At 42.6% G+C, this 19,707-nt stretch overlaps 2 protein-coding genes across 2 annotated transcripts; one reads left to right on the forward strand and one right to left on the reverse strand.

Annotated features, from left to right (window-relative positions):
• Positions 1-1,165: 1,165 nt before the first annotated feature.
• Positions 1,166-4,367, reverse strand: fmoda (fibromodulin a). The gene is made up of 3 exons (XM_036531960.1): positions 4,325-4,367; positions 2,837-3,755; positions 1,166-1,640 (listed from the first exon to the last, which is right to left on the reverse strand). Exons 2-3 carry the CDS (start codon positions 3,732-3,734, stop codon positions 1,489-1,491), a joined length of 1,050 nt encoding a protein of 349 aa, XP_036387853.1. The 5' UTR covers positions 3,735-3,755; positions 4,325-4,367; the 3' UTR covers positions 1,166-1,488.
• Positions 4,368-14,263: 9,896 nt separating this feature from the next.
• Positions 14,264-18,419, forward strand: zgc:113307 (uncharacterized protein LOC553753 homolog). Its single transcript, XM_036530769.1, has 3 exons — positions 14,264-14,885; positions 15,139-15,456; positions 18,156-18,419. Exons 1-3 carry the CDS (start codon positions 14,264-14,266, stop codon positions 18,305-18,307), a joined length of 1,092 nt encoding a protein of 363 aa, XP_036386662.1. The 3' UTR covers positions 18,308-18,419.
• Positions 18,420-19,707: the final 1,288 nt, after the last annotated feature.

A 19,707-nucleotide genomic window follows, 5' to 3' on the forward strand; every position in this document is an offset into this window, starting at 1 on the left:
TTGGCTGAGGTACACCTGTAGGAAGCCTGAATTTGGCATAAACCCTGGCCATATTAAGGTATAGCTGATTTTGGAACAGTGTAAATGGCCCCGCATACAATTGCCAATACATAAGGTGTCCCGTTCTCAATCTCACCTGTATGTCTTCCCGCACACCACTAGGTGGCACTCACCTCAAAGACAACACAAAGGAGGTCAGGGAGCTTATGCAAAGACTTGCTTTCGCTGATGCACACTCAAACCCTACAGTGCTTCATCAAATTGTCAAGTGTCATTCTTATTGATTACAGCACAGAAAGTGTCCACTTTTTTATTGAGTTGATGGCGTTACTGTCAGGACTTCCTTTGAACAATTTGCATCCAAGAAATCCATTTACAATACATATTGATTTGTCTTCTACTGACTATCTTTGCAGTGTTTTCTTAGTAAAATATGTATTTTTTATTCATAAAATGAGAAAAGTATATTGTATATTCCCCAAAACCTTCAGTAAAACTTAAGTCATATTTAAAAATGTTGTAAGCATGCATACATATGTATTTCTCATATGAATAATCAATACAGTACAGTCACAGTTTGAATTATTATTTATGCACCTTACAATAACAAGGAGGTGAAATATTGACATTAAAAAGAGTGACTATCATTACATACATTATGAAACAGCAAAATAATACATAACATGCTCCAGACATGAATTTTCACTGGATTTTATTACATTCATCTGGGTACTTTCTAATTTATAAGAAAGTGAGACGATCATGAGATTTTTGCATCAAGGCCTTTTACGTTGCGGTAAATGGCAAGCTCACCCAGACACGTTATTGAACCATTTCTCCCAGGTCCACTCAGAATAAATACTCACAGCATCGTTCATCCACTGCTCCTGAGCTGACACATTTTCGTATTATGCACACTATATAACTAAAGAGCAAAATGAGCTTGCTCCAAAATACTAAAGTAAGTTCACGGTGGTCAACAAGTGACCTCCATAACCTGTCGTTTGCAAGAGGGAAATTGTAACTGCTCAGCTTTTCTCCTGTGTCTCTATCGGTCATGAGAAAAGACTGAAATTAACCCACTCAACTGCTAGAGCAACAAACGAGAAACAAACGAGAAACACGGACACAGTTGTGTTGAGACACCTAAATGATGTGTTGTTTAACCAATGGTCAGACTTGAGCCTTTGACTGAATGGTACCCAGGAAAACAAAAGGAAATATATCTTCGTCATGTTATAGGTTCATGTTCTAGGTGTAGAATAAAACCCATTGGTATTTTCCATATTCTTCAAGAGAGGGAGGCCTACTTGAACCTGTTTTTTGAAAATTTGAAAATTTAGCTTTTGAAGTTCATGTACCAAATATTGCTCTGAGTTTAAGCCGAAAGGTCTGCGCAGTCCTGAGTATTGAGTCACAGGAACAGAAAATAAGAAACAGGAAGGAGGAGCTCTTTCTCATACGCCCCCTGCTGGTAGTTCAGTAAGCCTACAGCTCAATGGTGGCAGCAAGACGTAAACAGAGGGCGGCATCATTGGGCAGGTCATCTCTGGTGATCTCATTACCATCCAGCCTCAGGACCTTCAGGTGGGAGAAATTCATGATGTCCACCACACTGCAGAGGCTTCCAATGGTGAATTCTGGAACAAAGACAGATATGTTTAGGTTCAGATGCAGATATTCTGGGCACACAGACATGTTTATGACAAAACCTAAAGATGGAAACAATTTGCAATGGACTTATAATTAAGGAAGACTGGGCAGAGTACATCATGCTGATAGCTATTCCGTATGGAGTCCAGGGAGAGAGAACTTGAAATTTGAGAGGTGATCTGTTACATACACATCTTTGGAATTTTTTTTTTAACAGCAAAAAGCTTATAAATTGGGAAGCATATGTCAGACAATGGAATCATTGTTTTAACAGCAAAGTTCTCTTCAAATGGAAACACCAATTCATGCAGAATGACCAACAACTTTTTTCCATAATCTGACCCAGCAAATGGCTTTGCAAAAGCAGTAAACCATAAACCATGTGAACAGTTATCAACAGGATGAAAACCAACCAGGGTCTGCAATAAGATGTGATTTTTGTTCATGTTTTACTGATTCTCATGTTGTAAGTAAATCTAGTAAGCAAATTTGCTACCCTATAACACAACAAACTGTTGAACTGGAAAACTGACGCATTGCCTAAATTAATATCAACAGATGAGCTTTCTAGCTGAATTATACTATGTCACTCTTGTAATCTTAGCTCCCCACTTTCTGGCACTGTATTAGTATAGCATCATGCTGAATGTAATTTGAACCAGTGCCTCTACATGTTGCACACATGTCCATAAAACTATTAGTCATTGAAAGCAGTATGACATAGTGGTGCTAATGTAAACAATGGGGAATTTTCATGCACAAGAGAGTACTCAATTTTTTTACCCAAAAGTCCTCACAAACTGCAGAACTTAAGTTTAGAAATGAGATTTGTAAATGACTGTGCCCAAATTGTTCAAAAACACACTGAAATAGTGATGCTGTCATATACAAATATGATATAGTCAAATTGTGACCAGAGGAAACAGTGTTCAGTGTTATTTTTCAGTATTAATGGATTTGTCCAAGCAAAACTGCAAGGGTTTGGTTTAACTGGAAAAAAAAAAAAAATATATATATATATATATATAGAGAGAGAGAGAGAGAGAGAGAAAGAGAGAGAGAGGGAGAGAGAAATCATTCAAATAACTAATCAGATCAGTACAAGTTAAATGATAACTGTGATGCTACCTGTTACTAGGAAACAACTCAAAGTGCCCTAGAGGCCAAGGGCAGTGTTCGGTACCTTTGATTTGATTGGCCTGCAGGTAGAGATGCTCCAGGCTGGTGCTGACCAGGGGGATCCTCTCCAGCTTGTTGTAAGACAGGTCCAGCTCCACCAGGCCAGTGACGTTGAAGCTGTTGGAGGGAATCCCGCGGTCGGTCAGTGCATTGTGGGACATCCGAACGTACTGCAGTTTGACAAACTTGCTGAGGAAGCCAGCCGGGATGGCCTCGATGCTGTTGGACTCCAGGTAGAGCTGGTGCAGCATCCCAGGCAGGCTGTCAGGAACCTTCTTCAGCTTGTTGTTGCTGATGTCCAGCAGGGTCAGGGAGTCGAGCCCCTTCAGGGCCCCGCCCACCTCCTGGATGGCGTTGTCATTGAGGAGCAGGATGGTCAGGCTGGTCATGCCCTCGAACAAGTTGGCCGAGATTTTGGATATTTTGTTGTTGTTCAGCCGCAGGTCCCTCAGGGACTTTGGCAGGTTTGGGGGCACGCGTGTCAGGTTGTTGTTGTCCAAGTAAAGCCGGTCCAGATTGGAGAGCTTGGCAAAAACCCTCTTGCCAACCTTGTCAGAGCTGATCCGGTTCTGGTGCAGCATGATCCACACGAGGCCGGTGGCATTGTCGAAAGCCCCGTCAGGGATACTGGTGATCTGGTTGTGCTGCAGGTAAAGGTACTTAATGCGGGACGGGATGTAAGGGACAGACTGTATGTTGCGGTTGTCGCAGTACATGGCGATGGGGAAGCTGGGTGGGCAGTCGCACTCGATGGGGCATTCGCCCCCGGTGGTGTCAGCCTGCAGCACCCCGTGGGTGTAACCCCGGCTGCGCAGGGCGGACAGCCAGAAGAAGGGGTCCTGTCTCTGGCAGGCAGCAAGTTCAAAGAGCGCGGCCGCTAGGAGCAGCACAGCCAGCCTCATGGTCACAGGCTGCAGGAGAAGCTGGGAGTTGACGCAACAGCTATAAGAACGGCAACATCTTTAACTGTCTGGACAGTTGCATTTTTTTACATTATGAATGTGTCAGTGGAGTAAAATGTAAAGCTTATTCCCCAAGGGAATCTTTCATACTAATGTAGGTATCCTTCCTCAAACGATAATTAAGTTCTTAAATTAGCAATGTACAGTATAGGAAAAAATTATGCAGCAGTTACATAACTGCAGTCTTTATATGTACTGTATGAGGAACATATGGAAGGAGCATGCATGCATTTAGTGAAAAGATGTTGAAAAAACAGGCATTTAATCTAAATCCTGCAAAAGTCAAAGTTGGAAACTTGAGACAAAAAATGAGGAAAGCAAACTCAGGAACACAGACAGTGGCTTGTTGGCTGGTGAGAGCCAAGATTAATGAAATGGATCAAATGGAACGTAAGGAACAAATAGCCATTTTATACAAAAGTATCATTTACCATCCCCCTCCCCCCAAAAAATTAAATAAATAAAAGTCTGATCTGTTTAGCTCATTGTACATTTTACAGGTTTTACACACAGAAATGAGGCACACTGACCTGTTCAGAAAGGCAGTCCCTTCTCTACCCCTGTAGCCGTCCGTGGCTCCCTTGGACTGGAGTGAGCTGGATGCCAAAGACTTTGTAAATACCTCCCCCACCCCCCCTCACCAGCTCCTTTCCCCCAACCCAAACCCTGTCCAATTACTGCACTTCTCCCCTCACCATACAAGATCCAGTCCTCATTAGAAAGGGGTGCCCCTCTCATAATTAATCCCATCTGTGGAACGGCTTAACCGCCTTTGCCCATTAGCTGCCCTGTTTTCCCTCATTAAGACGAAAGGAATGATCCAGACGTTATCACTAATTATGCAACCGGTGGGTTGTCTTTTGCCAGTTCCAGTTTTTCGCCCCTTTTGATGCAAAAGTACATGCACATACAAGCATGTTGAGCTGTTCCCAAGGTAGCCAGCCACACAGCTTGACACAAATTGTGTTATGGTTAGTGTTCCTTTAATGGTCATATGCTGTTGATAGCTGTGGTTTGTCCATTTATTTCACCGCCACTATAGCCACGCACATGTGCTATGCACATTTTTTTTGTTTTTAGAAATTCAAAAATTGGGTTGTGGCTGGCCGCTGCAATTATTTGTGTTGACAAACTTGTCAGATAGTTTTAAATACGTAGGCTTATGTTATTAATTTCCTTCCCTTCCTGTCATTACTGAAATACATAGGACAGGGTAAACTGTGGAATGACAGTGTTAAATCCTTAGCAATGTGCAGTGAGTTTTTGCAGGGAGCTGGAACAGTATTTCAAAAAGAACACACACGCAATGGCGAGATCATTCCATGCCTCCCCACTGAGATGATACCAGAGCCAACATGTGTCTTTGAACACAGAAGGACCCCTTCGGTTCATTCTCCATGCATATGCAGTTTTCAAAATGAAAAAAAATGAATTTGTAGCTCACTTGAGATACTCACCCTTGGAAAGGATCACTCAGTAAGATGTGCCAATCAAAATATTAGTATTTTCAGTGTATAAATGCAGTGGGTAACAGACGATGGCTCTAAATTGTACTCCTATTGTAAGTTTGTTGTGTGTTTTATCTTGTGCCTGAAATGTTGGACATGCTGGGTAGAATTTCTTCCTTTTTTGCCCAGCCAAAGGTTAACCTCCCTCCAAGCATCTGGCTGTTTTCCCATGTTGTGCATCTCCTGACTGTCATATCAGAGAATGGCCAGCTCCCCACTGTCTGAGAAGGCCACAGTTAGCTTTGATGCCTTGAAGAGAAATGCAGTTAGTTTTAGACTCAGGAGGTCTGCAAAGCTACAGAAGCACAGACACAATAGGTGCCTGGCACGGAGACGGAAGGGAGTGAGGAAAAACACACCCGAAACCAGGACTGCTACACTGAAAATAGCTGAACATGCTACCTTTAAAAACAGCATGTGTGCACCACAGAGTTCCACCACATACATAATCATACAAGACTGTACCACAACATGTATGATGCGGACACATCGGCTCTAATCTAAACTGTGCATATTTAGGTTAAGGGCTGGGGTTAGTTCAAATTTGGATCGCATCCTCACCACAAATGGAAATAATAGCACTTGCAGCTTTTCTGAGATAACACTTATATGAGTTGTGGTTTGGGTGTGTGCTGTATTTTTTATATCTCTTCTCTTATTACATGTTTTTACAGACGTTGGTTCCCACAGACACATGCATGTGGATGTCTAAATGAGGAAATCAATGCATCTTGTGTGCATGCGTGAAAAATCAATGCTTTTAGAGACCCTAGTTTACACATGTTGAAATCTGTGCTGTGTCTGGCGTATGCTGCAGAGAAGGAACTTCTTTCTTTGGGAGTCACCCCCTCCAAACACACAGACACACACACACACACACCCTCCCCACCCCACTCCTCCAAAACACCATCGGTATCTGTAAATCCGTCCCCTCAGACAATCACTGTGTGAGGCTCCAGTCATGGGACAGACCTGGCGGCTGTGTCCAACCCCCAATGGCCAACAATCAGGAAACACTTTACATTCCTTCCCCCAGCTGCAATGCCCTGTCCTTTCACCCTGGATCTAGTGACAAGTGATCCAGTGAAGGGGTTTGAAACAAAGCAGGTTTCCAGCCCCATGTCAGGCAGTCTTGTGCAGAGTGCACTGGTTTGACAATGCACCAACTTACAAGCCGCCCACTTAAGCATTCAAATTCAAAGCACGCCTTTCCCACGCTGAATCTAGGTATCTGTGACTGTGTGCCACAAGCATTTAAAAAGAGGTCCTCAGAAGTGTTTTGAATGTACTTATGCACATCGTTGTTGGACTTCACAGGAAGTAAGGTCCATTAATTCCATTTAAAGCTTCCAAATGGTCTCATACCATGGAATTTCCCTATAGAAAGAGGCGCAGTTTAGAGACTCTCACTTTGCCAGCACCCGCTTCGGAAACTTGTCTGGAGAACTTGCTGGGGGGGGCATTGTAAATATACCTGTGAGTGGGTGGAATTTCTGGTACAGAGATCAGTCACTAAGATCCTGCAGTAAAAAATCACAGCTGGATGGTTTGGTTATATAATACTGTCATACACCTTATTACTCAGAATGGACATTCATATGCTGGTGTCTCAAGCCGAGTTAATATTAGTGGTTTTATACTGTCTGACAGTCTGTCTGGAGTGTCACAGCTCACGTGTTCTTTTAATCTCAAGGTGCTCTGAAGGGCAGGGGATGAGTCCCTTGCAGAACAGCATTCCAGGAGATGATTCCGCACAAATCTGAATTTATGCCCACAGGGGCAGCTTTAAACAAATACCAATCCTATGGCCACGGGAAGTTCACTGTGTTATTGAGTCCTGGGTTCGGCTGGAGCAGAGATCTGATGTTATTACTGCCCAACGTCTAAAGCCTTTTTCCAGGAGTTATTGATGCTGAGGGATTTTTTTTGTAGTGGACTGGATTTCATTTTTTTGGCAAGCAGATTTTTAAAAAGGGGAAATGGCAAGGATGAAGTTGCAGGGAACAAGTTAATGTTCCATCCAAAATCCAAGAATGTGTTTGTTTTCCGTAATAAGGAGCGGTTTGTCTGAACAGTGAGTCTTCTGTGTCCTGTTTTTTTCTTTCCTTTTTTTGGCATTCTGATCCTGAAAACAGATCCCAAAAACAGTAGCCCTACATAAATGCAGCTGGTCAAACAGCAGCCCAAAATTCCAAACTGGTTGATCAGAGCCCATTTTATGTGGTTGTGCCTTAACTCAAACATGCTCAACCACATGCATTCTGTGTCAGATTTTTCACTTTTGCTCTTTTTCTCTTTGGAGCCTTTTATTTTTTTGACAGTCAGGAACAGTGCACCCAAATGCTAACAATGGATACATTCCAAATACCCTCGCTTTAAAAATTTGGAACACATTTTGGACACTAAATCCCTGTTATAAATTTATGACACTGTTTGAGACTTAAGAATGACAGAAGTGCTTTTCTTTACACACTCTACACAAAACATCATTAGGCTCAGTGAGTTCTATTTAATCTGAATTTATATGCTTGCAAATTCTGGAGAAACTGGAGAAACTGACTGTCTGCACTTTGTGACACAATTGAAATACAATTTATATTCCTATGACCTCATTTCCTTATTGAAGCAAGTCTTATCTGCCAGAAGGATGACTATGATGTCATCATTTTCCATATCGGATGTATTATTACTTCACAAAAAGTAGGCTCAATTTGGTTTTTTTTTAATCTTGTATACAGGTAATAACAGTAAAAAAGAATGCAATTTGTGAAACAAACGATCCCTACAAGATCAAGGGATAAGTTGCTTCAAGAAAAAGAACTCAGCCCCATATTAAAGACACACGACAGCTCCAGAGGGGCAGCAGAAAGTTCTTTCTTTGAGGCACATCGGCACAAAGGCTTCATTGTGTAACTCTATAGCTGTTGACCCCTCAGGGCCCTGCACGGGATTCCCAACACAAAGCAGATGTCTTCCTCCTTTTTTGCATCCAAGCGAAAATGAAAGCGCTCAAACTCCATTGCCTGAGTATCACATTGACATCATGACCTCAGTTAATTCACAGGGACTCAAACTGGTGACCCAAAGGAAGCTGGCTGCCGGTATCAGTGGTGCCTTGCTACAACATCTCTGAGATAACTAAGATTGCCTTTGAAAACATCTGCAGCTATGACTTCAAATGATCTGTGAACAAGTGGCATCTTACTCTGGGGTATCTGGAAGCCAGTACTATGTGGTAGTAGTCTCTTCCATTTGATCTGAAGGCTTTCTGGCATCTGATCAAGCATATACAGTATGTCAACTCCTGGTCAAGCATATGTTGACAACACATTAGGAAGTCTTACATATGAGACCATATGGCCAATGCTTGCGCTGTATTCTCAAAATGAAGCACAAAGGCTGGTTATCTTCACAGCACAAGCTGTTGAGCCTAACACAGTATGTGTGTGATGGGTACCTTTGTTGGAAGCTTAGATGCAGAGTCCAGTTAGTAACCATGTACAGTACAGTTTTTAGGGATGTCTCAAGCAGTCAGCACTGTTTTTCCACATCTGCTCTTCACAAATGCTTTGTTTCTCAGTCATAGGGGTTTGATTTTTTCCCCTTCTGGAAGTAACCTTTGTTAAGGTACCTCTCCTCCTTGTCCTCTGTGATGATATAAGGGATCAGGAGGCAGTGAGGGCTGTAAGACTGACCGTTCATTTTCCCATGTCTCTGTGTTAGACAACAAACATCAACATTGTGACCAAATTTCTCTTCGCTACGGACACCTGCAGTAGAATTCTAGCAGCATACGACTCACACATGTTGAATATGTTTATTTCTCTGACCTTGCTTTGGAACTGATCAGATACGAAACATTACAGCAAAAATGTTGCAACGTTTTCTGCCATAACTGAGGGAGAACATTAATCAGTTCAATGTTTTATGGAACACCTTCCAAAATGAGCCAATCAATGAGCTAATCTGGCAGTCACACCAGTCTAAATAGATCTCAGGCTCTGTTGCATTTTGGTGACAGTTCATGCGACAGCGCCCTCTAGCTACAATTTTACATAGACGAAGACTGCAGGCGTGTGAAAACCCAACTATTGAATCAGTACAGTCCCACTGTCCACTGCCTGGCCCAGAGGATTGTGGGAGACATTGCCAAAATGTGCTCAACCTCATATCTTAACAGCTGTTAAAATCTTTATTGGAAGGAAATAATCCATACCGTACTACAATATAATAACCATGTGTTCAAGATACAAGGAATAACAAGTGAATCAGGTTTTTGAGAAAATTACTTTGTGGAAAATTATTTGGGAAAAAAAATCACTTTTGTAATGTGGCAGTGAAAACTGCTTTTGAGAAATAATGGCATTCCACAAGGTAAATAAAGGGAGATATCTGTTAAAGTACTTATGCAGAGAGAGTCCTGGCGTTCTACAGTACAGTAGATTTACACCTACAAGTATGCACTGTACTGTTTCTCTCTTCACTCAAGCAGCATGCTGTTTTACCCACAGTGGCTTGGCCTAGCTGCAGTGCTAACCACAAACCCCTGCAGTGGACATTGTGACAAGAAAACCAGGCAGGGGATATTTCCTTTATGAATATGTGAATTAACTGCTTCTGAATGGCTTATGTGTCTAAAAAAGCATCAGAGTTTAAAAAATCCTTATGGCACGCATAGAAGTGAACTTGGCGGGTTTTGCTGATGAGTGCCATTTTGAGTGAGCAGTGAAGAGCTTCAGAGGGCTAAACGGCTAACATATGGCAGTAATGAGGGGAAGAATGCATCAGCTAGGCCTGCAGGGTTTGTTTTTATCAGGGGCGAGGCAGACATTAAAGAGTTTAACCCCTTGGCTGCCTTTTTTAAGTCAGAGGGCTGAGTCAACCCTCTCATCTTTATATTATCTCACATGAGTATCAAATACCCTGTATAAAAATACAGACCTTTGCTCATTCAGTTATTTGCAGGATTAACCTTTTTGTTTATTCACTTTGAGATATGTCAAAAGAAGCAAAATAAATTATTTGCAACGCACAGAAAAAAAAAGCTTCTGAGAGATTTTCACTCAGTGAATTCATTTTTGTTGCTCAGTAACATAACTTCATATTCAAAGGTCTTTTTCATGTGTTATGAGAGGGTGTCCATAATAGGACTGAAGGTTTTTTCATTTCCTTCTGTTTATATGGAAAAGAAATTAGGACCACGGCGGGACTGCTGTGTTTTCTGGAACGAAATGTGCTACCTGTTTGTGCCGGCTGCCCAGACTGGAGGAAAAACTATCAAAGTGAAGCCAGTGCCTTCAAAATCATGTTAAAAATTCAAGGTAATGCATTTTAATCTGAAATAAATCAGTGCATAACCATATTTTTTATATATGTATGTTGTCACGTTGTTTCACTATAATTTGGAAATCAATTAATATTTTTAGAAGGAAAACATTGCGGTTTATGTTTTGATTTATATACAGCCTACAGAACATGTGTCATCATCAGTGTCAGGACATTTATGTCCTTCGTCATTTTTGCCCTACCTCCATGTTAACAACAGCATGTTAACAACAAATGCAACAATGAAAATGTGAATTATACACGTGCTTAGATAAAGAAAATTCATTGTATTTATATGTTTTCCTCAAGTTTTATTAAGAAATCTAAAAGGCTCCAATAATTTCAAGTCCAGTTGGGATATATTTGGTCTTAAGAGTGGGTGGTATTCTGTGTTATGCTTGTATTTAGCGGTTATTTCGGACACAGTCACATAATATGCTTGCGGTCTCTTTGGAGGGGGGCATTGGTGAGATGATATGTCTGAACTGCAGCTGCAGTTCGCAAAAGAATGCAGAAATGGAGCGTGTCAGAGGGATTCATGCAAAAATTTGACTCATAGCTAAGTGCTGAAAAACCATAAAGCATAGAATTAAAAAGATGCATGTCTGTTATGACAATTTATGCAACCATGTTCAAGTGACAGCTTCTTTGTATGCTATATCATCGTCTGATGCTAATAGCTTTATTTATTTATTTGTTATAAAGGAAGATTTACTGACAAGGGTAATGGATTTCTCAGAAAGAAGCTGAAGTCTGATAAGTTTGGGCTGCTTTGATTCCTCTACAAAAGCATATTGAATAAATGTTTTACATTAAAATGAGCTCATATAAATGTCCTCCGTCTGAAAGCTATTTTGGGTTTGTTTCAGGATGATGAAATGATGCAAATGATGATTAATATCTCCCAGATCTGGTATCCAGCACTACAATCAATCCACAGAAACTAGAAGCCCATATGCAACTGCAGTACCTGCTACATCTGCACAGTGTCTGAGGAGAGATGGAATGTTTAGTCTATGACAAGTGACCCACTAAAAATAATTCCTGCGTAGACAAAATAAAATACTGAAATGGATGGGACATTAGAGTGACAACTAATGGTAGAACTATAACATTCTTTCACTATTGCTTCAACAAGGCAACATGGGCCCAACTGCAGAAAACAGAATTGTAGGTATAAGGCATGCAGAGTACAGTATAACTCAGGGAAAGTGTTTGGTTGGACACAGTACTCAGTTGGACACAGTATTTGTTTTCAAATACTTAATTTCATGCTGAACAATTAGTAACACTGTTCACCTACACCATTTTATGACATATTTAAATATGCTTTTTAGATAATAACTGAAAGAAACACTGTTGATATCTGTTCAAAAACTGCTTGTAACTCCATAACATAGCCCAGTTGTGCTATGGCCTTAACAGTTCTGTGTTTTGTTCATCTTGGCAGAAACCCCTGAGTGTTATGGCAATTTTGCATGCAAGGGGGCGCTGTGGTTGTGCTCACATTGGCCCCCACCGTCATTCTCAGCTCCACTGCTTTGACCCCGCCCCAGGGAGGGGGGCGGGTAGAATCCTCCTGCTCACTGAGCTGAGTTATCGGAGCCGTGGACTCACTGCGCACACACACACACACACACATACGCAGACACACGCACGCACATAGGGTCTGTTTGGCTCCCCCGGTCCTCTCACACTGCACTGCACACTGTTATAAAAATACAGTTCACTGTGAGTTTTACAGTGAGAACTGCCCCTCATAGCTCACTGCCATGGGCAATATCATATCACTTCATCACAGACTGCCTGTTCCATGCTACTCCCTTGCTGCTAATGAGTTACTTTTCCTGTCTGCACAATGAGATTCACGCTCTGTGAGCTTTCTTTTCTGCCATCAGTATCTAAACTGCTCCCACAAGCCTGTCTCAAAAGGCAGGTCTAGGCTATACATTTATGATCTATTCCTTTTTTCTTTGAAAAGCTAAACTTTTTACTTGGTTTTAGTTCAGTTACGACAACATTGTAAAACTGTTTCATGAGTTGTCATGGAAACAGACCAGGCATGTTATTCATGCTGTGAGTTTAGCAGAGAGGCATCTTCCTTCATTATAGAGTCTGTAGAGAACCAGGGGGAAAATGGCTTCACCAAATGATTTAATATGTTATTCTAAAAATTTGGGCAGCTTCCTAGTATTTTGTCAGTTACTGGCCCAATATCAAATTTCAAAGAAAAAAAAAAACACACATTTTGTACACATTTTGGCTTGCCATCCTGTTATTATCATCCAAAAGAGTGTACTGACACCCTGCAAGTACTTTCATAACATCACACTTCCCATGGTGTTGGTGATGTCAGCTACCATTTCAGAAGACTTCCTTTTTATGGCTTATCTTATGACAGCTTTATTTTATTGGGCCTTTGCACGAGCGGAAATACTGAAACATACAACAGTCCTCAAAACACATGAATCCAAATAGGCCTACTCTTTTCTTACTTTTATTTAAGAACCAAGAGACACAGGTAATGATTAATATGTAACAGGAAGCAAAAGTCTGCAGATAAGTCTTTGACAGATTGATATTCAAACGGCAAAGCAGTTTTAAGCAAGTCTTAATTCAAACAATTTCCCCTTTTCCATTCTTTTTTTCTACCGGCAATTGGCAAACATGTTTCCACCAAATGTTGAGCTATATGGCAGTGAGGTCTGAGGAATCCAATAGGAGAACAGAGGAGGAGAAGGAGCAGAGAAGTTCTGAGGAGTCTGGGGCCTTGGCCATTCTAGGACGTGGAAACTTCCAGTGGCTGGGTAAACACTCCAGGTTGCCTATACACACAGAGACGGGATCCAGGGCAAGCCGCCGCAGAAAAGCATCTAAGCACATCGACACGCAGATTATATTCACAGAACAGCCTCTGTTCAAGAGACGCTGCAACAGGTATGTGATCTTTTTTATGGGGTTTAACTCCCCATTCCCACCAGCACAGCACTTATGTGATGGTGTGTGTGCTTGTGTACTGTACAATAAGTTAAGCTAGAAGATCTGAAAGCTCTTCTGGCAGTCTTTTGGTTAGAAATACCTATATGAGAAGCTGTTTCCATTATCTAACAAAAAGGCCATGCCAATTATAATATCATAGTTTTTTCCTGAATTGAAAACTTAAGTAGCAAAAAAATATTTTGAATTTTGGAGTGATGGATATAGATATGCTGTTTCACTCAACTTGTTCTATGGCTGAGAAAAACCTTTTCATAATTTATGTAGTTTTTATCATTAACCAAGTGAATCATTTCATTATGAATCATACACCACTATTATTTACTGCAGAAGTGTGCGCCTTGTATGGAATGACATAATTAGTGAATGATTGTGTAATACTATGAGAGTATACTGTACAGAGTATACTGTACTTTCTCACTAAACTGCAATCCTGTGAGACTGGGAAGGCTCTGTAAAAAATATGGCTGTGGAAAAATACAGGGAAAAGAGTAATCTGTTTCTCATCATCAGCTAAAACTGTACGACGAAAATGCATCCAAAAAAGAAATGATTTCAGTGGACAGAAAACAGAATGATTCACATCTATTCTATTCTCAGGCCGTGTTTTGGACCGAACCGAACTGACAGGACAACCTCATGGAGAGCAGGCCCGTTCTGCTGGTGCTGTTCGTGATCAGGCTCATCTGGGCCACCTCATTTGACCTTGACTATGGTGGGGTTCCCCTCTGGATCAACCGCTTTCTGGGGGAGCCCAGCGTGCTGAGCCTGAGGGGCCGGGGAGACAGCAGCTGGTACCGGGCCGTGAACAGCGAGAGCTGCCCGCTGGAGTGCGACTGCCCCATCCAGTGGCCCTCCGCCCTGTACTGCGATCAGCGGGGGCTGAGGATCCTGCCCGTCGGCCTGCCCCCCAGGACCCAGTACCTCTTCCTGCAGGGGAACAGCATGTCAGGCCTCCCGGCCAACGCCTTCACCAACACCACCCGCCTGCGCTGGCTCTTCCTTGACCGCAACCAGCTTCTCAGCGGCCAGGTGCCAGCCATGGTATGGTCAAACCTGTCCCACCTGGAGAACCTTTTCATGAACTACAACAACCTGACAGAGGTGCCGTCCGGACTGCCCAGCGGGCTCAAGCAGCTTCGGCTGGCCTACAACCAGATCGGCAAGATCGCCCCAGGGTCCTTCAAGAACCTTCAGAACCTCACCATTCTGCTCCTCCAGGGGAACAGGCTCAAAACCATCGGAAGGGCTGATTTCACAGGTTCCTTGGAGACAAGTCATTTCTGTATCTCTTAGGTTGTTATGAGCTGCATTACATCTCCATGAGCTGTAGTTATTACCATCTGTCTTATTTCTAGGCACCCATCACAGACTTAATCTTTCAGGGGTTTTATGAAGTTGATCCCTCTCTGAAATGCTCAGACAAACCCCTTTCATTTTGTGTCTATGCATACATATTGTGGCTGCTTCATACCATGAAGACAGCTCCTTGTTGTGTCTCCCTGTCACCCCAGGGCTGCACTCCATCAACCTGCTGGACCTCAGTCACAACCGCCTGGATTTGTTCCCGAGTCATCTCCCCCCGTCCGTCCAGCAGCTCTACCTCTCCAACAACTCCCTCATAGGGCTGTTCGAGGACAGTCTGCAGGGCTTCCATAGCCTGGGCCACCTGAGGCTCAGCCACAACCAGCTCCGCAGCCCAAACATGGCCCCCGGTGCCTTCAACGTGTCAACCATGGTGGAGCTGGACCTCTCCTACAACCAGCTCACCTCCATCCCTGTCGTTCCCACCACTCTCCTGTATCTGTATCTGGAGGCTAATCAGATCGAAGGTAAGGGAACCTTAATGGTTTGATACGAAGTTCTGAGATGTATTCTCAGTTTAACCACAACAGTTCAATGTGTTCTTTTTTGCAACATTATGGTATTTACAACATTTATTGGCAATTTTCACACATAATGAGTAAAGTAGTGGTCCAGCAAGGGTGTAAAATCTGGCTAATTTGAAACATTGCTAACTTCAGGCTTGAGGGAAGTTGTTCCATTGTTACAAATGCAAAACCGTCACTTGATTTATTGAAGAAATAAAAAGTGACGACATCAATAGGAGGTGTGTTGCAGTACATTATATCTCTTTTGACCTGGATGGAGGCCACATGCTGTTCCACTGATTAGCAACACACCAGCATCCTCTTGAGACCCCATCTGCCAGGAGTGCAAAGCCCTCCACAGATCACCATGACCCACAAGATGACAAAGCCCTCAGCACAAACATCTGCTGCAATCTAGCATCCAGCACATGGAGCTGCGGACAGTGGAATAGCGCATACTGAGGTCACTGTTTCTATAAACAACAGGATTCCGCGAGTTTAGATGGGTGGTGATCCATAACATGGGCCACAAACCCGCTCGTTCCGCAACGCGCCACATGTCCAGACCTCTCAAACCATTCTGAGATCACACTGCTCTGACTGCCAGCATTGTGAGTTCTGCGGGGGGGGGCGGGGGGAGGGTGACAGGTCACATACACAAGAAACACATGGAAAACTGTGTGATGACGTAGTACATGGTGTTTCTAGGGACAGATGTGGAGAGTCAGGGGTTAGGGCACTTTCCTACATAAAAGCTGATTGGGTGAGAGGAAAGGGGGGAAAAAATTTCAGCCTCTCTTCGACTTGGAGAACAGGGATGGAAAAAGTGACTGGTTCCTCAACACCCCCCACCCCCCTCAACCCCCACCCCAATCCAACCCGTTTCTCAGCTGCGTGGCCGCTCAGTTAAAGACAGAGGGCCGTTCTAGATCAGTGTGAAGCAGAGAGGCTGCTGTAGAGGAAAAGTATGTTAGCTCTGGGGAGAAACTGGTCTAGGAACATCTGTGAGCGCTCCACCAGGGGAGTCTGCATGAGCCAAGAAAACGGTCTGTTCTTCCAATGCCCTCAGAGAGGCCTGCTGGGATTGGATACGATATCCGCAGAACTGCCATAGATTACAGGGAGCTCTTCCACTCAGGCACAGTGGTTCTGATTAATGCGAGGAGGAGGGAAGCAACACTATCTCATCACGAAACACTTCAAATGTTTGCCGAACTCAATTCCACTGTTTATTTCTGGTGAAACAAAAAGAGGTGATATTTGCTCTTGACGTAAGTCGTTTGGCTGGGAGTGTCCTGCTCTCAAAGTCAGGAAAATTTGTGACCGCTTTTTGGAGACATTAACATTAAAGAAAGGAACTAATGTCTTATCTCTTGTAATTCACTGAGAACCCCTTATCAGATGTGTCAGACTGAGATGAAGAACCGTATAGTCTCCAAACAGATGTGTATTTCTTTTTTTCTTGACCTGGTTTTCCGAAGCAAGACAGCAGCAACAGTGTACTGGGATCTGGATTCCAGACGAGCTGTTAGGTATTGGGAAGGATGGGGGTGTGTGTCTGTTTTCCGTGAAGGGTTCCAGCAGACGTGACTGCAGCCACTGAGGCATCCATTAGGCTAAGGGGGGAAAAAGGGAAACTGGCAGAGAGCGACCTGGCCACCCGGACACACGTTCTGCGGTCAGCCCGCAGACACGCATTCGTCACTGTGACCTGCCATCTGCCAGATGTGATGCTTCTGCTCTCTCTCTCTCTCTCAAACAGCCAAAGAGGGCTAGAAATGGGCCAATGGGTTTTCTTTACTTTTGTTGTCGTTGTTACTGATACCCAGCATGCACCTGTGGCTCATTTATTAGGGTCTGTTGTATGTGCTGCTGCTGTTTAAGTGAGCGCTGTTTACAAGGGCAGGAACATGAGTGAGCAGTCAGGTCTTCTGCATCTGAGCAAGTGACAATAAATAGTGACATCAATTTTATTTTTAAAAAGTCACTAAAAATGTGTCCAGTAAACATCCTTCCCCATTCAACCTTACTACTTGACAGAAGTTTGATTTATGCAATATTATATTTTAATGCATTTAGTGTGGTATTTTAGGAATATACCTGAAACATCAGAACATTGTGATAAAATGAGTAGTTCATTCAGCTTATCTTTTTTTGAACATTTTGCCTATATCTAATGTAATGACAACAAATGTCATTTGTATGGTGCTTCTCATGTACTAAAAATAATATAAACAGCGTCAATGATAAATACAGCAAAAACATAAATACAGCAAAAACACAAGTCAGCCGTAAAAAAAAAAAACAAAAACAATTGAGATAAATTAAATCCTGGTAAGATATGCCAAGCATTAATGACTGTGTGAATAAACACTTTCTAGTGTCTGTGTGGCATTTATCTTTGGCTAATTTCTAAATTTTAGTTCTGTTGACATCTATTTAGTTTTATGTTGAAGCATGTTTATATTTTCAGCAAAATTCTACAAAGCAAATCTAATCCATTTCTTGGTGGTGTGTATTACATAAATCCATCCCCTACAAGAGCTCAAAGTTTATTCAGAAAGAAGAAGAAAAACCAGTCTCACGATGTTACAGGATCGCCTGAGGTAGCGCCATTAGTTCCTCAGTACTTGCATTATTTGCCTCTTGTTTCCCGGCAGAATTCAACGTGACCAGTCTCTGCAGGACGGTGGGTCCCGTGGACTACTCCAACATGAGAATTCTGAGGCTGGACGGGAACAAGCTCGCCTCCCACGAGCTGCCCCCCGACTGGGTGATGTGCCTGCGGGTGCTCCATAATCTCTATATCTGACCCAAACAAATCAAAACCCTGTCTGGCATCTCTATATCATGCCTGATGGTATCATAATCTCACCCCACCGCTGTGTTAGTGTCAGGGGAGTCTCACCACAGTCTACAATCAATCTGACCACATGTATCACACACAGTCTGAACACGGCTTTACCAGTAAACCGCTCTCAACACAGTGTCACAACAGCCCGTGCACATTTCTTCAAGCAGACCATATGCATGGAGATATACATACATATAGAGAGGCCCATATGTGTAACTGTAAAATAACTGTTACCAGGAATGCCTCGTAAATTCACCCTTGGCACTTTACACAAAGCAGTCAAACTCCATCTGCTGGAGTGGTTAAAACACATTGATAACTCCTGGCTGGAGGGCAAAGGTATTAGTCCATTACAGCTGTTTGTGTCAGCTGCTCCAGCAGTAGCTCAGAATAACCAAGAAAATCAGCCCGTTGCGTCACTGTGGAACACTGTACTCAATGGGTGTGAGGCGAATAGCACAGCTGCTTTCCTCACTTTGCCTCAGAAATGTTCACTCTGTTTGTAAGCTACTTCACACACTCACTCGTACACAGAGACACATGCATAAACACACGCACAAAGATACACACAATCACATTTGTGCGCACAATTTCTAAGAATGTCTGGATTCTTTGTTTATCATTTATTGTCAAAAAAAGGGAGGAATGCCATAATTGATGTGTCTTTGAGCATTGGATTGTCAGTGTTGGTTTCACATTATACAACCATGCATTACGTAATGTTTCTAAATGTTTTATAAAATGAAAAAATAAAACATTTGACCAATTCTAAGATTTTGTTACTGAGAATTTCTTTACAGCTACCTTGTTTGTCTCTCCTTATAATGAAATATGGTACTCCTGTGGAAGCTCAAGACCTAGGGCTGCAGTGTCCCAGAGCTGAATGCACAAAACAGTTTGTGGCTCCTGTTTGTGGATTACAACTGTCTAGCCCTTTAGCCAAGTGGACTGAAACAAGTATGAGTCCTGCAACAGCCAGGTCCAAGGTATTGTTCTCCTTCCTGGACTATTTGATGAATTGGTCCTGGACACAATAACATTTTTCTAGCGTGACGCAATAGCCTTAGCGACCAGCCAAAGTAGGTTTCCGTTAGTTACATAGCAACACTGTTTTCTTGCTTAAATTACATTCCCAGAGTCTAAGTATGTCCGAACAAGTCCCCAAACTCGTATTTAAAGCAATCAGAGCAGCATAGCTCAGTGATCGGATTGCCACATGATACAAAATTCAAACATATGTGTCAGGTACATAATGTGCTTTGTTCCAAGTGCAATATTCACCACTTCCTACTTTGTGGTTTCTATACAGTCTCTTAATGTTTTCAAATACTCATGTGACTTCACAGAATGACAGTTTC

The sequence above is a fragment of the Megalops cyprinoides genome, chromosome 6, assembly GCF_013368585.1.
Source record: "Megalops cyprinoides isolate fMegCyp1 chromosome 6, fMegCyp1.pri, whole genome shotgun sequence".
Taxonomy (NCBI): domain Eukaryota; kingdom Metazoa; phylum Chordata; class Actinopteri; order Elopiformes; family Megalopidae; genus Megalops; species Megalops cyprinoides.